This window comes from Natrix helvetica (assembly GCF_964273705.1).
Source record: "Natrix helvetica genome assembly, chromosome: 4".
Classification (NCBI taxonomy): Eukaryota; Metazoa; Chordata; class Lepidosauria; order Squamata; family Natricidae; genus Natrix; species Natrix helvetica.
The window spans coordinates 33,502,904-33,530,167 of record NC_138550.1 but is presented as its reverse complement, the minus strand read 5'-3'; the positions used below and the strand labels follow the sequence as shown (position 1 = coordinate 33,530,167).

The following is a 27,264-nucleotide window of genomic DNA, read 5'->3' as shown; positions in this document are numbered from 1 at the left end:
CATCAATTTTCACTCTAGTTCCTTGAGAGAGGTTACAATGGAAACTGCCAGCTTTTTGTATCAATTATCACTTCTTCACTTAATAATGTTGCTTGAAAACACCACAATACCCACCACCCAAGGAATTAAGCCACCCCTTTAACATATTTTATGTCAATGTTATTGTAAGGACATTTGCTAACCTTCAATTCCACCCGTCATCCTTAGTTGATAATTTCATCTCCATACTATTATACTCTGATGATGCTGACATTTTCTCTGTTTCCCAAGTGGGGTTGTGGGTGGGATTGACAAAGTCTGCATATTGCACTGTTCTGTCAGACTAAAATAAAAACTAAGGCTATAATTTTTACAGGCGTTTAAGCTTGCTTTCACCTGAAAAATTAATAGCATAATTTATAGCATTTCAGATAAAGGCCTACAAATATCTTGGAAACTACAGTCCTGTCAATGTATGCTTCAGGCAAAGCTATGCAAATCAAAAATTAAATTAAAAAAACTACCAGAAGTTCCAGAAGTCTGGAAATGGGCCTATTTCCAGATTCCGGAGGGCCTCTGGAGCCCAGAGGAAGCAGTTTTCGCCTTCCCAGAGGGTTGGGGAAATCCTCCGGAACCTGGGAAGGGTAAAGAATTCTCCCCCTCCACTATGGTGCAGGAGGCCGATAGACTATGCCCACCATGGCCACGCCCACCCAGCAACAGAGCAGCAAGCATGTTGCTGCAATTTTTGAAGCCCACCCCTGCTCACCGTCTCTCATTCTCTGGCTTGATATCTTTACCTCTGAATCTAGACCAAATTGGTCTTATATTTCAAAGTCTATAAAAGTTCAGCCTATAAAAAGCTTAAAAGCAAAGTTAATCAGCAAATGGACATAACTATAATCCATGCCACCTCTATCTTGATCTCATACACCACCAGCTTTTCAGTGTCCTTAAATATAGAGCAACAGCAATAGCAATTAGACTTATATACTGCCCATAGTGTTTTACAGCACTATATACAGTATGTTCTACATTTCTGCATTATCACACCAAAGGGCAAAGCTATATATAGTATCTTCTGCTAATTTGTCAAATCTAGACATTCTCAGTGGTACTGAAACTGGTACTCATCTACTCCAGGATTCCTCCAGATTATTGATCCTGGAGGGTAGAATTGATGATTTCTTTAATTTCAAATTGTTCAAACTGGCAGCATGAGAGAAAAGCACACATTTTACTACATATTGAAGTTTCCAGGAAAGTGACTAAATTTTGCAATACAGTCAAAACCACTGAACTGAATTGGAATTTACCTACTGTAAAATTTGAAATTTATTGTTTTCTTCAGTTAATGTACTTAACCAAATATTTATCCAAAGCCCCAACCAATTAATGGGTGTTTTAATTTGTTCCATTTAATTTGTTTAATTAATTATATTAATGGGTGTTTTATTTTGTTCCATATTCCTATCTGAACATTTTGTCCCCGTTTATTATTTTAAGCTCTTGGAGTTTGGCTGAAATAAAGCATATTTATCTATCTATCCCTCGACATAGAAACCATTTTGACAATTACTTTGTGAGGGATACCAATATAGCAACTGTTCTGTTACTCTCTGAGCTGTAATAATAGCAGTCCAAATGGCTGAGTTTACAGCTCCATAAATCACTAAGAACTGTTGTCCAAGTAATTTTATTTTCCTTTTGCTTTCCAACCTGTTTTTCTACTTTATCTATAAAGGGTGTCAAGTCTTTTATTATGTGATAAGCTGCTGTGGGACCTTCCAAGAAGAACTAATGCCTTTCAGAACAATGAGGTATAAGAATTAATAATAAGAGAACAATGGGGTGTTAAAATCATTTTGACAATAAAAAGAATTTAAGCAGTGGGTCAGTGGCTAAGGTGTTAAGCTTGTCGATCAGAAGGTCAGCAGTTCAGTGGTTCGAATCCCTAGTGCCGCGTAATGGAGTGAGCTCCCGTTACTTTTCCCTACAACTAGAAATTTAAATCAAATCAACCTTATCTGAAAATTTAGATTCAAGTATCTAAATTAAACCAATTCAACTTAAGAAATTGGTCCAAAGCATTATATGGGATGCATCACACTTCACTACAATACTGAATAAAGTATTAGAGTTGATTTATATACTTCTGTATATTAATTTTTTTCTATTCGATCTCAGCAAATTGCCCCTGTGTAGTACCTAATTGAAGGGACTCAGTGGCTCAGTGGCTGAGATGCTGAGGTTGTCGATCAGAAGGTTGGAAGTTCAGTGGTTTGAATCCCTACTGCCGCGCAATGGAGTGAGCTCCCATTACTTGTCTCCGCTTCTGCCAACCTAGCAGTTTGAAAGCATGTAAAAAATGCAAGTAGAAAAATAGGCATCACTTTGGTGGGAAGATAACAGCGCTCCATGTGCCTTCGGCGTTTAGTCATGCCAGCCAAATGACCACGGAGCCGTCTTCAGACAGTGCTCTTCAGCTTAAAAACAGAGATGATCACCGCCCCCTATATCCAGAAATGACTAGCACACATGTGCAGGGCAACCTTTACCTTTACCTTATATCTTCTTACTTATGAAATACTCTTTTCTGCAGAAGGTGCTGTTTGCTCCATTAGAAACAATATAGCACTGAATGTTTACTGTACTACCCTTTGATCAGGAACCATATCAGTTGTATTATGGAACAGACTTCTTTAATATTTAACGCTAATAAGATTTACTTATTACAATGGCAATATAACAAATCCATGAATTCCAGAACCGTATTAAAAGAACTTGATCATGCGGTACAATTGCTTGAAATAAGAGGATCAAATAATACATTATGGGTTATATTGTAAATTCTTCAAAACTCCCCCTTCTCCGTATAGCATATGTTATGTAACATTCTTTGTTCTTTCTATTTTCCAGAAACCACTCCTGTGAAACACTTATGGCAAAGTTAAGAAATCCAATAAACAAGCACATATTATAGAAGTCTTTTACCATTTAGTGTTTATGCAATCTCAAAGGATTGCAAAATATAGGATTTGTTATGAATACAGAGCAGGAAGTTCAGTTAAAAGGATCAGTGGAACTAAGATGATAGACATCACAGTCAGCAAACTTTAGAACTCTGAATTCACAAAGAAAATCATGAATATGTTGAAAATAAAGATAAATAAATGTAATATGAAATTGAGAATATAATTAGATTGTCAACTCTTCAAATATAAAATAGTAAAACTTTTAAAGGTAAAGGTTCCCCTCCCACATATGTGCTAGTCATTCCCAACTCTAGGAGGCAGTGCTCATCTCCATTTCAAAACTGAAGAGCCAGCACTGCCTGAAGACGTCTCTGTGGCCATGTGGCCGGCATGACTAAACGGCGAAGATGCACGGAACACTGTGTCTCTATTTTTCTACTTGCATTTTTACATGCTTTCAAACTGCTAGGTTGGCAGAAGCTGGGACAAGTAACAGGAGCTCACTCCATTATGCAACACTAGATTTGAACTGTTGAACTGCCGACCTTTCTGATCGACAAGCTCAGCTTCTTAGCCACTGAGTCCCTGTAAAACTTTTACGGCAGCTCAAATATAATATTCATATAAAAAGTAGAACCATTTCATAAATTTATTGAAATTGACCTTGGAACTTCCCCTGCAAGCAATTCTATTGGCACCAAATAGGATTCTTGATCTACAGTGTTTGCTGAACCAATAGAAACCTGATTTTGATTTTCTGTCCCTTTTTTGGAAATGTACTACCTTAAATTCTGAGGATGTCTATTTCATATGCTTAAGGTCTATTTTTCCTGTCTTGACAACTCAACAACTCCTTGTTTGGCACCTGTTTCTGGATAGACAATATTAGTCATTTAGTTTAGATACTGCTCACTGTGTCTATATTTGAATAGAACATTCGAGACAAGAAGTCCTCAAAATAGGGTGAATTTTCACTAAAAGTAGATTCTTCTTCATAATGTAGTCATTCCCTTATATCTTTTGTTACATCTTGATCATGGCACCATTACTGACTTTTGGCTCTTCTGCACTGCATCCTTCAACTATTTATTTTTTCTGTTTAAACAAGATAGAAATAGAGCTGGTTTCAAATTTCAAAGCCTTCCTTAGGTTTGATTATAGCAATTTCTTGATAATCTTTTCAGATTCTACTTACCCAGAACCCCTGATTGGTAGTTTCCTCAGCATGTCACCTCGGCTGGAAGGGTCTACACTTGCATTATTCTATCAATCAACATATAAAGAAATGTGTGGTTTCACTTACATAAACACTTCTTAGGAAAAAACCTTTCAATGCTTTACTGCAGAACTTGTAAAAACAAATATGACAGTGGAAACCAGTGTCCAGTCACCTTGGAGAAAGAGTCAATCTTTCCCACAAATTTCTCAATTAACCTTATTATTATTAGCTCAAGCTTTTAATATCTTTTATGTGTTTCAGAGACTGTTTCTATTCCAGTTCACACAAATTATGCGTTCTTGGAATTTATGATTTAAGGTCATGCAAATAATTAAACCTCTGCATATTTTATAGAAGGAATCTCACATCAGAGCTCCAAGTGCTGTGTTTCCAGCAAGAGATTGGAAATACCATTATATTTAAATTATCTTTCCAGAGAGTTGCTATGATGTCATCCTGTCTCCTCCCACAGTGTAAACTAAACTGTCAAAGTTTAGCTGTCTCTGTGACAGAGAGAACTATTCTCTTCATTGCAGCTGCATTACCTTGTATGACACTCTTCAGCATCTTTAACAGTGGATTTTTTTGTTTGGAAGTATGATATCAAGATTGGTCTTTCTCCTTTTCTGTGGACATTTTGCACAAATCCTTGGAAATGCTGGGAAATTGCCAAGAGGCAAGTAGATATGATTCTCATACTTCGTAGGGAAGAAATGCTTAGCCTTTATAACACAATCTTGTTTTCAGAAAATATGAAAGGATTAAGAATGCAGTGAAGGAGAAATGAAATAGCAAAAATTGCAAAAACACATATGAGAGAGACAGAGACAGATGGAGTAATTTAAAATGCTTTGCATAAACAAAAGAAAGGATAAAACATACTTTTTAATTTCTTGACCAAAACAAGGAACACTGCAAACAGATGAAAAACTAGTTTTGTTTATTTCTAAAACATTTACTTCTATGGTAGTATGTAATGAGATCTCTGATATATGTGTGCAAACAGGATTTAGTTCTTTCAACTTCACTGTAAACACTTTAAACTGATTTGATTTAGTGTGTATCATCAATACTAGTTTTCCTCAAATATTTCTCTTTAGTATCTATTAAATGTATGCTTGTGTGCCTATAAAATGCAGTGTTAAGGAGTACTGCACTTGGACTCAATTTTTTGTAAAGTGAAAGAAATTATGCAAAATATTTCTCCAATATATATATGTTAGTCTGACATTTTAAACTTCTTACTGAAAACAATCTGTGCTGTAACATTAACACCATATTTATAAACATAGATTAAACTGCCCAATACATTGGTATTTTTTAACCCTATGATACTTCACATTCTGTTACTGACTTTGCTGAAATGCTTTTTAATGGAGTACATGCTTTGCAGATGTGCCCAGTGTATTTAGAAATCCCTTAAGCAGCATTTTATTTTTTATTCAGTGGGTGGAGGAAAGTTACGTTAGAAAAGATTTTCCTAGATTATGCATGTATGACATATTTCATATCAGATGAATAATTATCTTTCCCCATAAAATAATGGGGTTTTTTGTCTTATTTGTAATTTGAAAAGTTTATATTCTTCCTGCACAAAATGTAGTCTTTATCAAATACATATTGTAATGTATTTATCAAAGGAAATATAGTAACATGCTTACCTTCTGAGCTAAATAGTATAGTTATTTTATTAGGAGATGTGGATAATTCTATATATCTTCCTTATACATCTTTATGGTATAATAATCATAACTATCTGGGTGCAGAATTCTGACAAAATGTTTTATTTTGTGTTTATGTTTTATACGCCAATACATTAAGGCAGGTGTTTTCTAAAATTAAATGGCAGCTGAAAATACTAATTATTATTTTTCATTTTTCCAATTATTCTTGATTTTGGAAAGAAATAAACATCTACCTGTTCTAGTTTTCAAAATATGTACAACTGTAGTGCGAGGCTCTTTCTAATATACTTCACCTATTGACAATCTGAAGATACTCCAAAGATTTATCCATTTCATTGTAATATTTTTAGGTATTTTAAATGTTTTAGGTATTTTGAACCTTTAATAGCATTTGTTTCTTTGAACTCTTGTATTATTAAATTAAAAAAATAAAGAATACATTAAACTTACTTTCTCCAGTATAGAATTTCTATTCACAGTCTTCATAAAATAATACAAGGATTCCAGCTAACAGCAGTGCTTTGAATTCAGTTCATAATGCTAAGAGCTGCCAAAGTTATTTTTGGGTAGACTTAACCATTTCAGTGAAGTTTATTCCTGGCATTAGGTTATGAATGTAGATTTCCTTTCTCTGGTACAAAAAAGGGAAGGGAAGGGTACAATTCCTTGGTACAAGAACAGGGAAAAAATCCTGTTTCCAAGCAAAAGAAATGTAGTCATAGAAAACTAATAAGATGTTTGGGTGTTAATTACTTGGCTTTAGTATAAAAGCTGTTATAAAAACAAATGTTCTATTCTTAAACCATCAATATGAAGGATTTGCCTTTTGAAATTCTGCAATTTTTTTCATCATATTTCACTCAAAAGAAATTTCAGCTTGAAAACTTTAGGGAAGTACTATTTCTGTAGAAGTTACCTAAAATTGGTTCGGTACTTATAGAACCAGTTGAAAGAGATTGAATGGTTACAATAAATCACCACTTGAAGAGAAAATGTGACTAGAAAACTATGGCTGTCCATCATAGTCATAACTTGTGATGACCATAAAGTGGTTGATCACATGACTGACCCAACTTTAGGACCTTCTTGTGGCAGTCGTTAAGTGAACCTGGTGGTCATTAAAATAATGTGGCAGTCATTAAGCAAACCAATAGTTTACCAAAAAGCAGAAATAAATATAGATTTTCAGCAAAACCATCATAAAATGTGGTCACATGACTGGAAGATGTTGTACATGGCCATAAATGCATCCTGGTTGCTCAGCAACTGAAGTGCAGTCATGTGACCATGGTGGGCAACATCAGAACTTTGAATCCAAATAGACATATATGAAATATTAATTTGAATATACCAAAAATAAAACCAGAGCTAAACAGAGCATGATTGCCTAAATGAGTGGATCAAACAAAATCTACCCCATTTAACTGTATGCACTTTAGAATTTCAGCTCAAACTCAAAAAGTGGCTTTTTATGTTATATCTGTCTTTAACTGTTTAAAAACATGACACTCATGCAAAAGTCAACTGGCCTTTTTAAGGCCATGGGCTTCTTTCCAAACATATTCTGGAAAGCTGTGTAACTATACAATGTTGACTGGTCATGTGGACATTCCAGGAAGAGTTAGGAAACAGGTTTCTATACTCTGGGCATGGTGCTTCTGTAACTATCTAGCCTCAGTCCTTCAAATATTTTAGGAAATGATTGCTGTACATGTAAATGTATTTTAGGTAAACATTGGCAGAAAAGTAATGCCAGATGCATCCTGCAATAGCTGCAGATATTTAAAAATTAAGCTGCCTGTTATGTGAAATGGAGTGTATATAGAGATGTGCCAATGTAGCTGCAGACAAGGGATAACAATACTGTCAGTAATATTTATTTTAATTTCCATTTCACATGAAATATTAATGGCTGGGCACAAGTAAATGTGGCTAGATGATGCACATATCTGTAAGACATTTAAAATGGGAACAGAGATGCATTGTCTAATGTTTGTGGTATGCATTTACTATTATATTTTTTAGTTGTTGGCATTTTAAAGTGTTTCTCAAGTTTAGCAAAACCGCAATTCAGTTGTCATCTATTCAGAAGTTCTTTTGATTCTCATGTTCCTAGGGAATAAGTCCTTAAGAATACCAAAATACAACTTAGTATATCAAATACAATGCAATATTATATGGAATTGTACTAGGTAAAAGTAAATGCTGGCATGAACATTGTTTATTAATTGATTAATTTGATTAAATACTCAAAATGACACACAATTAAGCTTAAAGGGTGGCTAAGACACTGAGCTTGTCGAGCGAAAGGTCAGCAGTTCGGCGGTTTGAATCCCTAGTGCCGCATAATGGAGTGAGCTCCCATTACTTCTCCCAGCTTCTGCCAAGCTAGCAGTTCAAAACACGTAAAAAATGCAAATAGAAAAATAGGGACCACCTTTGGTGGAAAGGTAACAGCATTCCGTGAACCTTCGGTGTTTAATCATGCCAGCCACTTGACCACAGAGCTGTGGTCTTCAGACAGTGCTGACTCTTCGGCTTTGAAATGGAGATGAGCACCACCCCCTAGAGTCAGCAATGACTAGCACATATGTGTGAGGGAAACATTTACCTTACCTAAGCTTAAAATATGAATCAATTTATTTTTTCTTTAAAAAATGAAGCTTACAGGTAGTTCTAGAGTCATGACCACAACTGACCCCACACTTTCTGTTGTGAGACAGTTGTGAATTTTTCCCCATTTTATGATATTTCTTGGCACGGTTGTTTGTAAATCACTGTAGTTCTTACGTTAGTAACAGAGTTGTTAAGTGAATCTGGCTTCCTTATTGACTTTGCTTGTCAGGAGTCGCAAAAGGTGATCACATGACTCCAGGACATTGCAAGTATCATAAATATCAAGTAGTTGCCAGGCATCTGAATTTTGGTCCTGTGAGATGAGATGGTCGTAAGTGTGAAAAACTATCCAAAGTCACTTTTTTCATAACTTTGTCATAACTTTCATAAGTGTCATAACTTTGAACGGTCACTGACTGAATTTTTGTAACTTGAGGACTAACTACCTGTATAAAATTGAATGTTGTGAGACAAATTATAAGTCCACAACAGTATAGTAAACAAACAAAAATAATTTCAGTAGTTAGTAGAAAATAAGTAAATTACCTTAATTGTACATTTAACTAAATGAAATAGACATATGGCATATCTGAATAATGAATCCATATTATGATCAAATTGGGAAAAGAAAGGGTATTGCTATATAAAATATAAATTTTCTATTGTGAATAAATAGGCTCAAATCAGGACTTCAGAATTTCCAATAATATGAGAGACTAACTCATATATATATACCAGGTCTCAACTTTTTATGTTCTCAGCCGTACATTTTCTTCTGCTTGTGTCAAGCGGTATCTTCAATACATAGGAACCAGCTATTTGTTAAAGACATTTCTTCTCAACAAGCCTTTACCTTGGTGATACTTAGGTTCTATTAAAGCAATTGCGCATAAAATAATGTTTTCCATCAGAAATTCAACACCATCTTTACTAAAAAAAATATTTGAATTAACATAGAAATGTCTGAGGGAAGTTGGTGGCTTCCAGCATTCCAATGGTCTCATTTAAGAAAAGGCCTTCAATGGCCCCTTGCTGCTGAACAGAACAGAACAAACCATAAACCCATAAACCAGTTTTATTTTTTAAGATTTATGAAGGAATAGCAACTCGTTTCTTCTAATAACATTCCTTGTAACTTCTCTTAAGACAATTTCTGTTGTCCCTCTCCCTCCCTCCCCCCATTTATTTATTTATTTTTAAGCAATGAACATTTTTCTCATTTGCAATGAGTGTGGAACTTTTCTAGAAGGAAAAAGAGCATGGTTTTCCAGAAACGATCCTCACTTGCCAGACCAGGATTTTTTTTGCCTTTCCTTTTCCTTTCCTCTTACTGCATCTGATTTACTCTGTGCTTTCCTCACAGAACCTCCAAAGTGACAGATTCCTCCCTCCTGTAAAGGCATCAATTTTGTTGATCTACTTTTGTGAGAATAGCCTATACCAGCGATGGTGAACCTTTTTTGGCTCGCGTGCCACAAGTAGGGGGAGCGCGGGGGGGTCGTGTGCGGGCGTGCCGCACCCATAATGCAACGCGCGATCCCCCAGTGTGCATGCACGCTCAACGCCCCCCCCCCTTTTTACATGCTTTTTTCGCCCTCCCCAGGCTCCAGAGGCTTTATAGGAGCCTGGGGAGGGTGTAAAGAGCCCCCCGCCCCCCCGGAGGCCCTCCAGAGGCTTCAGGGAACGTCAGAGGCTTCCCTGAAACCTTAGGAACACTTAAAACCATCCTCTGAGCAAACCGGAAGTGACTTCCGGGTTGCTCGGAGGATCGTTTTAAGCGTTCTGAAGGCTTCAGGGACCGTCCGGAGGTTTCCCTGACGCCTTCGGAGCGCTTAAAACCACCCTCCGAGCAAACCGGAAGTGACTTCCGGGTTGCTCGGAGGGTCGTTTTAAGCGCTCCGAAGGCTTCAGGGACTGTCCAGAGGCCTATACTGTATATCATAAAAGCTTGATGGAGTGAAGCTAGCAAGTGTCTATGAATTTCTATAAATGTACAGAGTGAACAATCCACAAGAACTCCTGCAGTCTGACAAGTATATTGCTTATACAATATGATGTTATGGATAATTATGCAATAATCATTCCCAAGTATTCATAGTTGCTTATCTATAAACAGATTGAGGATATCAGTATCAATTTGTTCTAAAATATACAATATTAATAGTAAGCTTACTTGGTGTATGTGTTCCTGTCCATTAGTAATTTGTGTGATTGTCAATAACAGTTTATACTTCCTTAAACATTCATTCAACAACAATAACAAGGGTTCCCAATAATTTGCAGAAATCTGGAGACATTTTATTTAGTTTCTTCACTGGATTAGGTGAAGAATAGTTGAGAGAATGGTTGTCTATATAAATATTGTCTATGGGCTATTTAAAAAATATATTTTACTAACAACTTGGACACTACATTCAGATCTTCTTTGAGTCAAGCTCACCTTCTGGGTATAGATTCACGGAACTGATTTGCTATTGTGTTCTTCCAGGATGTTATTCTTTCATCCCACACCTCTCATTCCCTGCATTCTAAATTATTTCCCTGAGATTTCCTACTGGTTTTGTCTGCTGATCTTTGAGTTCAACCAAGTTGCCCAAGTACACCTGTTAAAACAGCAACTTAAAAAGTTAATCTACACAGGGGTTTGAATTCCATACTTTTATTGGAATTGTTCCTGTGAGTGCTGACATTTTTTTTTTGTATACTTGTTTGCCTTTTAACAGAGGCTAATGTACGTCATAGATGGTTTGGAATATGTAATGAATGCTGTAGTAAGGAATCAGGCATGCAAAGATTAAGTAAATGGTCTAAATGATCCCTTCTTTTAGATATGACAGTCTGAACTCCGCTTTGGCTATGATGCAACATGTAGTGTTCATGGGGCAGAGGTGTTATTCAGACGGTTCTCTCTGGTTTGGGCGAACTGGCATTCCACTCACCCGCCCCAATGTAATGTGTGATCACTGGCTTGCACAGAAGGTGGTGTGTGCTCACATTTGCGAACTGGTAGGGAAGGTAAATAAATCCCACCTCTGTCATGGGGCATGTTGATTGTAAATGTTGATTGCAAAGATATGTGTGTGTGTGTATATATATCTACCATGTGGATAATTTAATCATGATAAAATCAATCAATCATTAATTCAGATAATCCAAAGAAAGAAGCATTAATAAGTACATGATGTAACTTCGAAGTTGTTTTTGATGTACAATACAATAGATGACTTTTTTTCAAACTAAGAAGTTATGTTCATAAATCAATTTTTAAAAAGAATATTTCTAACAATATATTAATTAAAAGCAATGTCACAGTAATTGTGCTGTGATAAAAATAGAGTTCTCAGCCAATTGGAAACATTAAGAAATATAAAGAAATAATGTTTGAAAATTAAGAGGTTGAAGTTGCTAGGTCAATAATAACTGCAAACCAAATGGTTATTGTCTTGGTGGGGTCATGTGATGAATAAGGAGGCATAGATTTATTTTCCAGAAAACAAAAATTAATTGAAATACTGATAATAGCTGAATCTGGATGATTTGGATAAAGAAGTGGAAACTGATGATGATTAAACTTTTGGTTTAAGTTTTAACACATTTGGTACAGTCATATTCTACATTGATTGTTTATGTGCCTTTAGTCAGAGTTAACTTTTAGCAACCACATAGATAGATCTCTAGAGTGATGTGTTGTCAGCTTGGCTTTTGATCTTCCCACAGCACATAGGTCACTATTCTGAATCCATGCATCTTGCTGCTGTTTGTCTTCTCTATCATTCCACCTTTCTTATTAGAGATTTTTCAAGAAAGCTAGGTTATTGCATAGTATATCTAAAATATAATAATGTGAATCAAGTCATAGTGCCTTGAATGAAAACTCAATATTTTTCTGGGATCCATTTGTTTGTTTTCCCAGCTCTTCGTGAAATCCTCAGAAGTTTTGCAGAAGTTTTGCACTTCCATGTAATTTGGGCTGGATCTTCTTAAGGATTATGTTGCTAACATGTAAATTAAACATATTGTATAACAGTTTGCACATTCCAATCTCCTTTCTTTGATGTTGGCATTATATACATTATAGACAAGGTCTCTTCCAGTCTGTGTTTTTCTGTTTTTCTCCAGATCAGCTGGCATAGTATGATTTTTCTTCTAATATTTTTTCCATTACTTGCCATATTTCTGATACATATTTCATTGCCAATAATGTAGTCAATAGTACATTATTTAACTTCATCTGAAAGTACTATTAGTTTATATATTTATTTTAAAAGGTTAAAAATTCCAAGATAGGCATTTATAATTAATTAATACAGCTGTGTGGGTTCCCATAGAGCCCGCCCGCCACATGGTTGCAGGGTCGTCCCCCCATGTAAGGCTGCACAGTCATGTTTTGACCATTTTGTGAAAGGCAAGGGTGTGGAGGTTCTTACCAGTAGTTCTTACAAGTAAGGAATATTTTTAAGAAAAATTGGAATGGGACCTGCCTACTGTAGTCAATGTGATATCTTTACTAGAGAGAATATTTTTCCAACTTTTAACATCTTCTAATCAATTATTATTTGCTCACTTGTAATGTTTAGCATACCTATTCAAGGCTAGAATTTCCATCTCAGTTTGGAGATCTTTTGGAAGACTTTCCCTGTTTTTCTATGCATGTTTCCATCTTCATTGTCTTTACTGATATTGTAGTGCTGCTTCCAGTCTCATCTAATAATGTTCTGAATTTTTTAAAAAAAATATTCCTGTGATTTTTGTCCTTTTTGTCTTTAGGTTCTGTCCTGGCTATTTCCACTGTCTTGGCTATTTTTTCTGATATCCAGATTTCTACTTTTACTGTTTCTTGGTTTTTTTCACATTCATGCTTAAAAATTCTTTGATTTTACTCCAAAATTACTCTAGTTACCTATCACTAACATTCCGGATTTCAAGCTTGCCCCTGATGTTTTTCTTGAAAATGATGGATATGTTAATTGTGAAAACTTGCCTGGTAACCATACTTGTAGAACAGATCTTGACAGAGTACTTGATTACAAACTGAGAATGAATTGACAATATTTTGGGTGCCAAAAGACAAACATAATTTTAGAATTCAATTTTAAAAAGTATAGTTTTGAAAGCACAGGAAATAATCATTTTATATAATTCTGTTCTAATAAGACCATCCACCCTGGAGTAATGTATCCAGTTCTCAGAACTACAAAAGGATAAATCGAGAAGAGAATAAGTGATGCACTATGAAGTCCTCTATAAGAAAATTTGAAGGAACTTCAGTGGACTGAGGAAAAATATATTAGAGGACAGTATGTTGCATAGAAAAGAGTAAAGGGGGTATGTTTGTTCAGAGTGCAGAACACAAAATCTTGCATTGATGTTGTAGGAAGGAAGATTCAAACTGAATGAAGTCCACCATATAAACTTTTAGTCCCATTCTAATCACTTTTGGAATGAACTGAAGGAATAGTGAGAGCAATTGCCTATGGAAATTCTCAGTCATTCAGGTCATGGTTTTCAAAAGGCAACTGGATTTTCTTTATTTTTTTTCCTTGAAGGCATTTCACTTCTCATTCAGTCAGCATTAAGAAGCTTTTTGGATGAGAAGCAAAAAGGTTCTCAAGGAAAAAACAAAGAAAGTCCAGTTGCCTTTTGAAAAAGCGCTTTTGGAATAGTGAGAGCATTTTAATAATAAAAACCAATTACCAAAGGAAGGAGTGAGCTCCCTTACACAGGATTGAAGAAGAGAGGCTTCTGTTTTCTAGCACTTTTCTTCAAAAAAAATTTTTTCTTAATGTATTTACATGTGTTTATTTAGTATTTCCTTCTGCAAAATCTGTACGGACATGCAAGTGCTCCTCTGCTAGTATGGAATTCCCAGTTATGAACAGCTAGAATTTTTGAAGTTCCAATGTAATCATCATACCACTCACATTGCTCAGTGTTGAAAAGTTAAGGTTGTGTAAATGTTTTGTAAAAACATACTTTAGAAATCAGCAAAAGCCAACACATTTTTAAAAAGTGTAGACAGTGTGTGCTGGAAATCGTTCTTTTAATAACATAGTTTTATATAAAATACGTTAGATATTAAGACTGGAGCAATAGACTCTCCCAAGGTCCTCCAATCTGGCGGGAAAATACTTGAAGCTTATTGGCTGAGCTGTCTGACAGCTCACTATGAAAAGGCAAGCTGTCAGAGAGGCCCGCTCTGGATCTGTACATAGTTGCCAAATAAAGAGCAGTTGTTGTCACCGAGTCCTGTCTCATCCCAAAACATATTAATTTTATGTAAAATTATCTAAGGGAGTTTGGGATTCTACCTCTCCAAGTGCAGGGTATCTCTGCCCAAACTGATCAGAATTAAACTAAATTTTATATGGTGGGAGAAACTGGCAGAAGAAAGAACAAATTCAAAAATGGACTTTGGTGCTCTGGAGAAAAGAATTCCAGAAATAAAAAATATTCCAGTATATTGGATATACCAAAGAGAAACAATTAGGTGGTAGTTTCTGAATGATCCACTGCAAATCCCGTTTTATTTCCCTGCAAATCATGTGATACAGAGCAAATGCTGCATGCACATATTCGCACAAATATTGAGACACACCATACGACAGGAGACCAGAAATATCAGCAAGGCAGGTTACAAATGAAGATTGAATGATTGTGGGATCCTGCAACTGTTGTAACCACAAAATAGTTCCTAGGTGCTCAGATTGTGAATATATGACTGGCTGGGGGAGGGGGGTAACCAAGAGAGTCAGAGCTTTAAAAACTAATCATAAGTACCACTCATTAATTGGCATCAAACTTCAAATGGTCACTGAACAAGTTATTGTTAATCAAGTACTACCCATAGACAAAGATAAAGATGCAACACAACAGCATAAAAGCACACATACATAATCAGAGGCAACATATGCACACCTGCTCTGGTTAAACCTTTATGTACACATATTTGCATAGAAACACCAGTCCCTAAGAGAAAAACAGTCACATATGCACACAAAACTACACAATACTCAGAGAGAGGTAACATGTATGATTAGTCCATAAGAAGAGGTTGCACACATATTAGTTCTTCACACAGAAGACAACATAGTTGTGTCCTAGGTTGGACATTGTTATTTACTCCATATTGTTGGGGGGTTTTGCGGGAAGGCTAACTCTTTTTAGAATTTCTAATTCTTAGGCAATGTTTTCAGAACTGAGTTTGTAATTGCCCACTTGAATTCGAGTTTGTTTTTCTGCAATGTTTGCTTTTCCTGACGCATCCTTCTCTACTCCTAAGTAAAGACCAAGACCCTTGCCTTTCTTGAATTTCTTGAACATCATAATCATCTTTACCAATTTTTCCCAATAAAATATATCTGACGGCTAATACTTCTTTCTTTTGAAATATCTTTTCTTTTTCTTTTCTTAAATTCATCTGCAGTCCTCCTTATTGCTTTGTCGTTTCAAAAGCCAAAAACCTAACACAAAGTTAAATATTGTACTCAACATCTTTTTTTCTTCTTTATGAAGGTCATTCATAATGAGTAATACATGGGTCATTGTTAGATGTTTTCCAAGCAAATGCTAGGGTGGAATTGTCTGACTTCATTTGTAATTTGTATCCATTATTTTTTATTATTATTACATTTAATGACTGCCTGACTCCAAATGATTTATTGTGGCCATTCCCACCTAGATTAAATAACATGATCATTGTGTACTGCTTCCTGTTTCCTGTATTTTAGTACCAAAAGTTATTTTTGCTAGCTATTATTGAACTGAAAAAGCCTAACCTTCTGTGGAATAAATGGAAAGTATTCTTCTACTACAAAAATGAACAACTTGAGGCCCTAGTCTTTATGAGGCCTCAAAGACCTCTATGCTGGAGCATCATCTGATCTCAATTGCTAAAGTTTGGTAGCATTCTTTCCCCCAATTTTGAAATTGGAAAAAACATATAAATACTAATATTCAAAACATTTCAGAAACATATAAAGCCTAATTTATATTTAACATAATGAAAAAATAGCTCTCTAAATCTCTCCACCCTCAATTAAAAAGTGTGTATGAGAATAGTATGACCACACCAACTGTGACATTTGCCTCTGTTAAGCTGTTAACTTCGGGGTCTTGCCCATTCCTTTTTTAGAACAATTCTTGAATTATTTTTACTATTTTTTTCTTTCCAGAGATACAGATAGCTGTATGACATATGTCCCAACCAGATAACATTAGACCAAGTATATAAGGTATATAATGCTATTAGGTGCCCCGAGCTCATTTCTAAGGCCAGCAAAAATAATCTAGAAATTACGCAACCACGGAAGGGAAAATGTTGATCTTTTAACCTGAATGGTAGAAGATGAAACTCAGCCTTTCCCTGTTACCAATTTGAGTTTCATCTGAGTGAGCTTGAAATAGGAGTAGCCTTTAGATCACTTAGTGACATTTCTGTAAATACAGTGTTTACAGAAAGCTGCTGGCAAAAGTAAAGTCAAGGGCATATGACTCGATACTGCAAAGGTCCTTTTGCCACTATATTATCAGAGTATAAATCAGAGTTCACGCTAATTTTGTGTTGTCATCCCAATATATTTGGCTTTAAATAAAAGTGTACATCTTTAGTTGCTTTCCCATTTTGTAGTATCATGACTTTTCAAATTCTGTAGTTGTTATTTCAGTTCTTAGAACCATGAAACTCTGAAAAACGCTGTGCAGTTTTATCAAGTCACTACTATTAAAACATCTATTAGATTCACATTTGTTCACAAAACTAAGAAAGTAGATCGTTATTTGAATTAAATTGTTATTCAGGAAAATGGTTTGGGTTTCCTTATTCTTAGGCCATTTCTTCATGATATCCTAGCCTTATATCCACCCATTCTTGCACTCTGGAAGACATGGGTAACCCATACTGGTGATGGGCTAAGTGATACATGTGACTATGCGCTTATTTACATTCCATTTAAAATACTCTCTAAACCAGACAAAAAGGACAATGCAGTTGTGAGGCCAAAATGTAATATAATGAGGACAAAATGTAAAATAAAGAAATCCTGTTATTACAAGTATTAAATAGTATAATAAAAAATAAAAACAAGTGCCACATTTTTAGGTAATGTCTCATATCTTATTAACCCTCCAGCTGTCTTACAAGGTTATCTCACTGAATACTTTCCAACAATGCAATATTACTAATTCCTCTGATTTAAAATGGTTTCTCTGTGAGGGGATTAGAAATGTGGATCAGATGGCAAGCTAAGCTTTATCTGACAGAGAGGACAAAGAGCTCGGATACCTGAATTAAACTTGGAACAGAATGCAACAAATGTACATGACTCAACTTGCCAAATGTTACAGAATAAGTACAATAAAAATCCTATCTATGAAAACAAGATTAAACAAGTTGGATTTTAGAAGACTGCAGATGTTTTATGCTTATGGAACAGCAGATTATTATTTTCCTTACCCTTCGTGCTATTAAAGGAAATGTAATCCTTCTGTTTGCAGTGAATGAGCTTAAAGATATTTATCTGTGGTGTATTATGGTCATTATCTGACAGTACAGTGTAAGACTATTATGTTAAAACTGGGTTTCACAAGCAACAAATCTAGTTCAACTCTTTCTTATACTTTCCCAACTCATTTTAGATAATGTCTCATATCTTTTAGCCAGTCAGAACTTTATATTAACTTATTTAGCCAATCAAAACTTTAATTACAGATTATCTGTTGTCTTATTATCTTCTTTCATCAGTTTCATTTTCACCATAATCACATTTTATGCTTTTTAAATACTGTTTTTGTACCCACTTTCCCTGAAAATAAGAGCTCCCTGGATAATAAGTCCAATCAGGCTTTTGAATGCATGTGCTAAAATAAGCCCTCTCCAAAAATATTGCAACACAGCAGCAGCCATGAGGTGACCACGCTCGCCGCCTCCCACACCTAAAAAATAATAATACCTCTCCGAAAATAAGGCCAAACACTTATTTCAGGGGGGGTCAAAAGAAAATAAGACCCTGTCTTATTTTTGAGGAAACATGGTAACAGAAAATTTAAAAACAGAATGAAATCTATCATGCCTTTTAATAAATTATCTTAACAAATTCAAATATGTAAACAATAGTGACTATAGTCTAGAGCAATGTTTCTCAATCTTGACAACTAGAAGGTGTGTGGACGTAACAACCACAATTTTCCAGCCAGTCACACATCTTTAAGTTGTCAAGCTTGAGAAACACAGATTTTCTGATGTTGCACTGGCAGCTGTGGCTGATATCTTCAGAGACTAAGTGATCTTCTACACAGACCACAAGAATAAGAGAGGGACTGACTGGCTTTCTATCTTTATAGCCAGGCTTCCTAACTATGTGCATTGCTTACTTTTTCCTTCCCTTTATTCACACCTCTCTCTTCCACTGCTTACAATGACTTTTTTAGTGCAAATTGAGCCCTATATTACCAAACCTACAACTTGAAGATATATTTTTATTGCAAGATCCAATCTGGGTCAGTCACCAGGACCAGAAGTTTCAACCTTCAAGTTTTCTGACTCCTCCTGGAGCCCATGCTCCAGCAAAAGTCTGAAAGCTTAAAAGACTAAAACCCTGGTCCTGGGCAGGGGTGAGCTGCTGCCGGCATTCTTGTCAGTTCGGTGCGCTCAAAACCTTTTGCGCTGGCTCTATATACAGCTTTAGTATACTGCCATATAGTCCTGATACTACTGCAGTTATTTTTTATAATCTTTAAAATCAATATACTTTTATCAAACAGCTTTTCAGAAGATAATCACAACCAAATGGATTTATTAAGATATTCTCATTTTGGGAGGCTTTGATTTTATCTTGTTGCAAGATACCTTATTGTCTGAAGGGAAAAGAGGGAAGTCTACATATGGCAAAGAGAATGATCAAGAATAGCAAAAGCAGCCGTTACTGCTTGCTTAAACCAGATAGCAAGCAATGACAGGGGGGAAAATATACACATGGAAGTATTAAATGTTCACTTTCAAGTGTTAGACTTCTGCAGACATCGAATGCCTTCAGGGCAGCTTGCTATTCCTTTTATGGGCTGAGGCAAAACAGGTGCTATATTTCACTCTTCATGGCTTAGCCCATTCTCTCAAATGTCTTTAACTGCAATTTTACTAACGTCACTTTGGTCAGTACAGTTCAAATTCTGTGTCAGTAGAAAGCTATTAATGATGTAAGTAAGAAAAAATATACTTCTCAGAAAGGCATTTTTATTTCTTGAATTGTTTACAATATCTTAAAATTTATTTGATCTCCTTTTAAACATAAACACTAATAACTTAATCTTGCAATAAATTATATTGAAATAGCAGCTCTGAAAATTTTAGCTTTATTTCAGCTAGTATAGTTTGTTTGTTTATATGCCATGTATCTCACTGTCAAGTGACCTCGGGTAGCTTACAACATCATAAAGCCAGGCATAAACATAGTAACAATATAAACAAATGAACAAAAATAAAAAATAAAATAAAATTAGTTAAAAACCTAATTTTTAGTTTGGCTGGAGGTGGGATTTTCTTTCTGGTCCACTAATTAGCTCCAATGTGGAATGGCACCTATTGGATCCCCAGGCTAATTGGCAGTTCCAAGTTTTCAGGCTCTTATGCAAGACCAAGAGGGTAAGAGCAGATCTCACCTCAAGGGGACAATGTTGCAGAGGGTTGGGCCACAGCAGAAAAGGCCTTTCTCCTGAACGGAATTCTCCAGTTAGAATTCTTTGACCATGCAAAATATTCCTGCCGGATGAAGTGGGATGGGTCAATCTCACTGGGATGAGAAGGTTCCTCAGGTAACCTGGTTATAATTAATCAAATGCTCAGAAATGATTGCTTTTTGATGGTTGGATCCCAAGAGTGATTTCAGATTACTCATAAGAATCTACAGCGGAGGCTTTAAATAATTATTAAAAGCACATAACAACATTCCAATGCTCCATCCCTATGCAAATTTGTATGTAACTCTGTGACACAAGCATGAATGGACAAAGCTTGCATCCTGAAGTTACAATGTACACTTCATTCTTTTGGCATTATGGCTAGCTGCACATACCTGTGAACGAATCTTTGGCTATATTAATATGATATGAAATGTTCACATACTAACATCTGAGAAAAGTTGTTCAACTATGGAAATTTGACAATAAATGCAGCTGTTTAAAGGCAGCAGAAATAAAGTTGGCAAGAGAGAAATCGATACATGGCCTAAATAGAAATAGGTGACCTTAGAGAATAAGGTATGTTTAAGTTAAGAACACAGCTTTAGACTCAACATTTCCACATAACTCTATTTATTCCTGTTTTATATCTCCTTTGCCTGAATGGCAAAATACCTTTGTGCCATACTTCAGTACGTCATTTTTCATCAAATCTAGAAAGGTATTATACTGTTCACTGAAAACCAAAGTTCATGGTGCTTTACATAAGTAGTAAAAGTAGCTGGAAGTGAAACAGTTTTGGGTCACACCATATACCTCAACATGTCAAACATGAAAAATAATGAAGAGGGAATAATCTTTTCATGAGTTTTTTTTTTAAATTGGCATATGCAGATTTGTAAGAGTTATCTTGTGGTAAGAGAGCATGGTCCTGTAAATTTGTAAGGCAAAAAAATTCCCTTTAAGTGGTCAACAAAAGTTATGGGGGAAAAAAGGCTCAGTTTTCTCAACAGCTTTTGATAATTAGAACTAGCCACAGTATTGCTAGCTTGGTCAAAATTGTCTTCTAGTGGTCTCTAATAATGTCAATAATGTATTTTTTTCTTTTTTTCTTTCAGTTGTCTTTCTTATTGTTTATGGTTAGATTGTACATTTGTCAGGGTCAAAAACATGTTCTGTTTCGATAACTTTGAAATAATGACAACCACCAAACGACAATTTATCTTGCTACTTGTTCTTTTAGTATTGGCTAAAAGCTAAATTATCAGATTTAATTATTGTATCAAGATTTATTCATATTCAATCACCAAGCATAATCTAATATGTCATAACATATGATTATGAAACTGTCTTGTTCTTAAAATTACAACTGTGCTACCACATCCACTTTTGACTCTGATGTAAGCCTTCTATAAATCTAGACCTCCATGAAGACAATATTTTATGATTCTCAGTTATTAGAAGGATTTTCTACTTAAACACATTTGCCTTCACAACTATCTAAATATCTAAATCATACCATAATAATGATTTATAGCACAAACGTCCCTTCTAGATTGTTCTTCAATAGAAATCGCTGGAGAACTGAAGGACTACGAGCCAGTAAATTTTCAGGCCAATAATACTGTTACTTCTTTATTATGGTCACTGATTAGCATTACGCAAGCTAAAAAAGAAATAAACACATACTGTGCTTTAAGTAAAATGCCAACACAAAATTGTAACTACATCATTGAGGCAATCAATAGTAGGAGTCATTTCAGACAGACTGATATGATAATCAAGGTAGCTACTTGTTTTCCAGCACAATGTACAGGTTCAGGTTAGAATTCAGTAGATCTGTTAGTTAAGATTTGGGGACATTGTCAATGGTGGGATTCAAATAATGTAACAGTTCTCTGCCCTAATGATTTTTCCAACAACCAGTTCACCAAACTCCTCAGTAAGCTAACAACCGGTTCTCCCAAAGTGGTGGGAACTGGCTGAATTCCACCACTGGAGATTGAAGAGAAGACAGAGATCTTGAAAAGAACAAAGACAATGCCAGCCTCACCTACAATATGATATAATTTGTGATATACATTTAAAATAATAACTGTATTTCTTGCAAAATACCGATTTAAAAAAAATACCATTTTTAGACCATTTAAATTCTGCTTAAAACAGCTCCAGATTTTTCCTTAATAGTGGCCTCATTCTCCAATTAAACACCACTCTCTGGCATGGTGCCTTGCCATGTGGCATTTGTTTCACACACTAGGCAATACATGAGTTGACTCTCAGTATATAATGTTGTTGTTCTTTGTTACAAAATACCAGTGTCTCAGTTTCCAGCATTACAAGCATGTATTAAAAAAATGTGCCAGAGCATACTTTCTCATAAGTAAATGGAACAAATTGCAATAATTAGCAATGTGCCAGAAAACAGTTGTGTTTTGGATAAGGAATTACACAAGAATTAGCCAAAATATTTGTTTTACCATTTAATGAAATTCAAAGAGGCTTGTAAAGAAATTCACTTAAGTTGAAAATAAGAACTAAATTGATTCCTCTAAATCAGGGGTGTCAAGCTCAAGACCCGCAGCCCGGATCTGGCCCATGGGGTGCTTAATCTGGCCTGCGATCAGCTTGGAAACAGTGAAGGACTGGCCCATGGTGTCTCTGCCAACGAAAATGGAGCTTGGGAGTGTTTGGGCCACCACAGGTGTTGATATGAGTGACAATGATCTGGCCATGCCCATCCTGGCCCCCCGAGGCCAAACACAACCCTAATGTGGACCTCAATAAAATTGAGTTTTAAACTCCTGCTTTAAATTATATCAGATCTGTTTACAATACATGGCCTACTATTAGAATCTTGCATTGTTAGTAAGGCAATTTTCTCAGGCATTAGATCAGGGTGTCAAACATCATGACAGCATCACGTGCCGTAGTGTGACTTTTTTCCCTTTTGCTAAATTGGACATGGGTGGGGCCAGCATGTGAAGCATGCTGCCCACGGGTCGTGAGTTTGACACCCCTGCATTAGATGCTACGGACTACAATGACAGAGAATTATAACTACTGGAGAAGAACAATTTAACTTTTGGGAGCAGGACTGGAGATGACAATGGGGCCAGACCCAAATTCAAAAGTAGTTTGTGCATGCCTAAGCCAATGTGGAAAGAGAATCAGTCAACCCTAAAGGAAATCAACTGACGTCTCTTTAGAAGGGCAGATACTGAAGCTGAAACCCATATACTCTGGACTCCAGATAGTAATAGCAATAGCACTTAGACTTATATACTGCTTCATAGTGCTTGACAGCAGATTGACAGAGTGAGCATATTGCCCCCAATGGTGAGGAAATAAGAAAAGAGGAATCAATAGAAAAGATCCTGATGTTGGGAATGGTTTAAGGCAAAAGGAGACAAGGACAGCAGAGTATGAGATGGTTAGATAGTGTCATCAACTCAATGAACATGAATTTGGGCAAACTCTGGGACACAGTGGAGGTCAGGGGAGGCTGGTGTGCCATGATCCATGGAGTTGTAAAGAATTGGGCATGACTTAGTGACTGAACAACAACACAATTCTTCCCACAATGTTTTTTGCAAATAACCTCTTTTTAGTGTAGCTACACTGCTTTTTACAGTGGACTGTAATTTTTAAGAAACAGATTTGAACCAGAATTTTTAAGATGATTTTAATTCCTACTGATCCAGTATTAAATAAGTATCTGTAACTTTTGAATATATTATCCAGTTACAGGTTAATACTTGGCATCTCATTTCTTCAGTTGTTGATCATACTATCACTCATTATTGCAGCAATAGATGCAACCAATCCACTTTCATTATTATGCAGTATTTATATTAGTTTTTAATCCATTTGCGCTAAACCCTGTTTTTTCCCCCAGAAATACTTTTTCTTCCTTGTCTTCTCCCCCCCTTTTTCTTCCTCTTCTCCTCCTTGAATATTTATTGTCATAGAATCTTTATCTCAAATTGGCTGCTTCCCTAGTAAAGCATGAAAACTGTGCATAATAAAAATGCCAAACTCAAAAGCAATTTGTAATAAGTTTTTCAACTACGTAGACTAATGGACTTTTTCTACTGGTTTCCTCATGCCTTTTTCATATTTGAATCTGTTGAGAAAGTACTTATGTGTCTCAGAATACATGTACTGAAGTTAATTTTAACATGTTACATTAAAAGGAAATAACCTATAGAGAACACTAAAGTATTAATACAAACGGAAAGTCTTACATCATTCTGTCATTTAAATAGATTTATTGTTAACTAGCTTGCCATATGGTATCAATTTCCTTCAACCCCTACGATGCAATTGAGATTTTTGGGGGGGAAAGTATAAAAAGTGGTAAGTAAAAAAAAGTATAAAATGAATCTTAGTTTGCTATTTCAGCAGATACCATGGGAATTCTACAGATGGACTGAGCAATTTAAAAACAGTGCAGATGTTTTTTTGTTGGTCTGCCTTTTTTGACAGCAAGAGAAACACAGCTAGATCTGGAAATGACAAAGGCACAGCTGGTAATTTCTTTTTAATTAAGTGAATCTGGCTTAATTGAGCCATGTAGATGTGCCACTGAATTCAATAAGGTTGGATTTCTCATGTGTCTATAACATTGTAACTTAGCAACAATAGTCTTCTCTGGTGGATAATCCATTGATTTTGTTTGTAAAGGCAATGAAACCTAGCAAATTATGTTACTGAAATTTACTGGCATTCAACAAAATCAATTAATTGACTGTCTGCCATCAAGTCAGTGTCATGGTTAAGTGACCACATAAATCTTTTTTTCCAGAACAAAGCTAAATGATAACTCCCATATAAAAACAAAATAGCCAATTATATTACTTCAAAATACTGGAATTGTACAGATCCATATCATTATGATTAAGTGATTTATAACTTATAAGTAATTAGATAAGTGAAGCTTTTGGTTTTGCATTTGAATTCTAGAATTCTTAGTAGGTGTAAAAATAGCAAGAATGATCATTTTAATATTTATCACTTACATGCATTACACATGTGCGTAAAGGTAGGGCTTTGATCACATGATTGCACACTTCTCCCCCCCCTCCCCATTTTGAAGCTGGTAGCAATGTTGAGTAGATGGAGTTTTTCCATACAGCTTTACATTGTCCAATATACAGAGCAGGCTTTCTGAATATGATTTAGGGAACAGATAGAATGAGTGTGAGTTCATTTAGATGTTTAACATCATGAAGGATAAAATAGAACCTCATGGAATGCCACAACAACTTTGGCTGAGAAACCTTTAATAGCAGGTTCAATTATCTGACTACTCTTAGATATCTTAGGATTTGTTCTGCTAACCATTAAACAAGATGGAGAAGCAAGATGGATTTTTTGAGACAGATTTGCATCAAAATTCTGTCCTAGATATTAAAATATTAATTTTCTTCTAGTGAATGGCTATCTAGTGACCATTTTTATTTTAATACTGTTTTCCTAATATTATTTTAGTTTTAAAGTTCTTGACAAATTTCCTCCCAGTAAATTATTAAAATTAATCAACTTTCACAGGAATCTTGTGCTACTTTTAATATTAATATATTTAACATACTGTATGTGAGTTTGATTCAGGTCCTTCTTGGCTTCTTTTGTAGGACTGGAGCATATAAAAAGAGATGGTAGAACTGGGAGATGGACATTGTTTCACTTTGGAAAGGGACAATACTGGAAGTCTTGAAGAAGGCAATGGTGCACCTTTGCTTAAGGGAACTCAAAAGGACTCTATAGGAAGTGGATTAACTAGATTCCTGTCAGTCCCATTGGAATTCTGACATGGGATAGAAAGCCATTCATCACTCTAGTGGATAATTTTTGTAGGAACTTTGATGTAGTATGACAATCCTCTTAGACCTCTCATTGGCATTTTATTCCATCGACAATAGTATTATGGAGTGCTAGACATTGATATGGAAAGAAACAACCATTCTTCAGTGGTTCCTCTGATATCTCAAGACATAATTCTAATCCATAATGATGAAGGAGGTCATGATTGTGACTATTTTTATAATATTTGATACTTCCCTGCTCTTGCTATTGAATATACTCATAGCAATGTTTGGTGTAATATTATCAATATGCTGATATTTGGCTATATATTATGATCTTGGGTCCAACAAGGGATGTTGTCAAAATCAGCTCCTGGTGTGTAGAGACTTTTGAAGTATGAATGGGATAAAATAGGACAAAGTTGATTTCAACATGACGGAATTGCTGCCCTTGAGATAATATTACTATAACTTGAGGTTTTGTCTTAGATTCACTGTTGGAAGGGCTGGTAGTAGCACTTAGACATATATCATTTCACAGTGCTTTTACAGTCTTCTCTAAACAGTTTACAGAGTCACCATATGGTCTCCAACAATCTGGGTCCTCATTTTACTCACCTCAGAAGGATGAAAGACTGAGTCAACCTTAAGTTGGTGAGATTTGATCTGTCAAATTGCAGGCAGCTGGCAGGCAGCAGAAGTAGCCTGCAGTATTGCATTCTAACCACTGGGCCACCGCAGCTCAGGTTAATGACTAAGTTCCAGCCTTTTCTGGAGCAAAATGATCTGGCTACAGTTACTCATGACTTGGACTTCTGCCTCTGAAATCAACCTGGAAATAGCACTTGGTTCAACTGTAGTGGCCTTCCCTTTTATTCACAAATAATTCATGTTTCATTCAGTGCTCTTAAGAGTATTTGTCATGAAAATTACATTGTACATAGAGACACTCATTATCAAGAAAACTTAAAGGATAGAAAGATACAAAAGCATTTAGTGCTGTTTGCATAGTTCAGTTGTCATCAAAAAGAAGAGGTATATTGATTATGGAAAGCAAAAACACATAAACATAGGATGTGTGAACATTCGTTTTCTGAGAAAACTCTAAGAACACAACAAAATATTTATCTTTCTTTTTTGTTTATGAAAAAAAGCTTATATACTACTTCAAAATTACTTTTGTTTTCTTTTCTCTGTCCCTAATTATATATAATGGTACATGTCAGAATTGTTACTTCAGCATATCATTTCATTCTCTTTAATGACTGACTTAAACAATGTCATTTGTTTTTGCATTTTAAGGTTTTGCATGA

At 35.5% G+C, this 27,264-nt stretch overlaps 1 protein-coding gene across 2 annotated transcripts in view; it reads left to right on the top strand.

The window, feature by feature from the left end:
* The first annotated feature begins 4,670 nt into the window (after positions 1-4,670).
* The window catches only part of ABI3BP (ABI family member 3 binding protein), a 139,210-nt gene continuing 116,616 nt past the window's right edge, over positions 4,671-27,264 (top strand). For both annotated transcript variants that reach the window (XM_081953296.1, XM_081953295.1), the window contains exon 1: positions 4,671-4,849. In XM_081953296.1, coding sequence (XP_081809422.1) covers positions 4,771-4,849 — 79 coding nt within the window. In that variant the 5' untranslated portion in view covers positions 4,671-4,770. The remainder of the gene's footprint in view (positions 4,850-27,264) is intronic.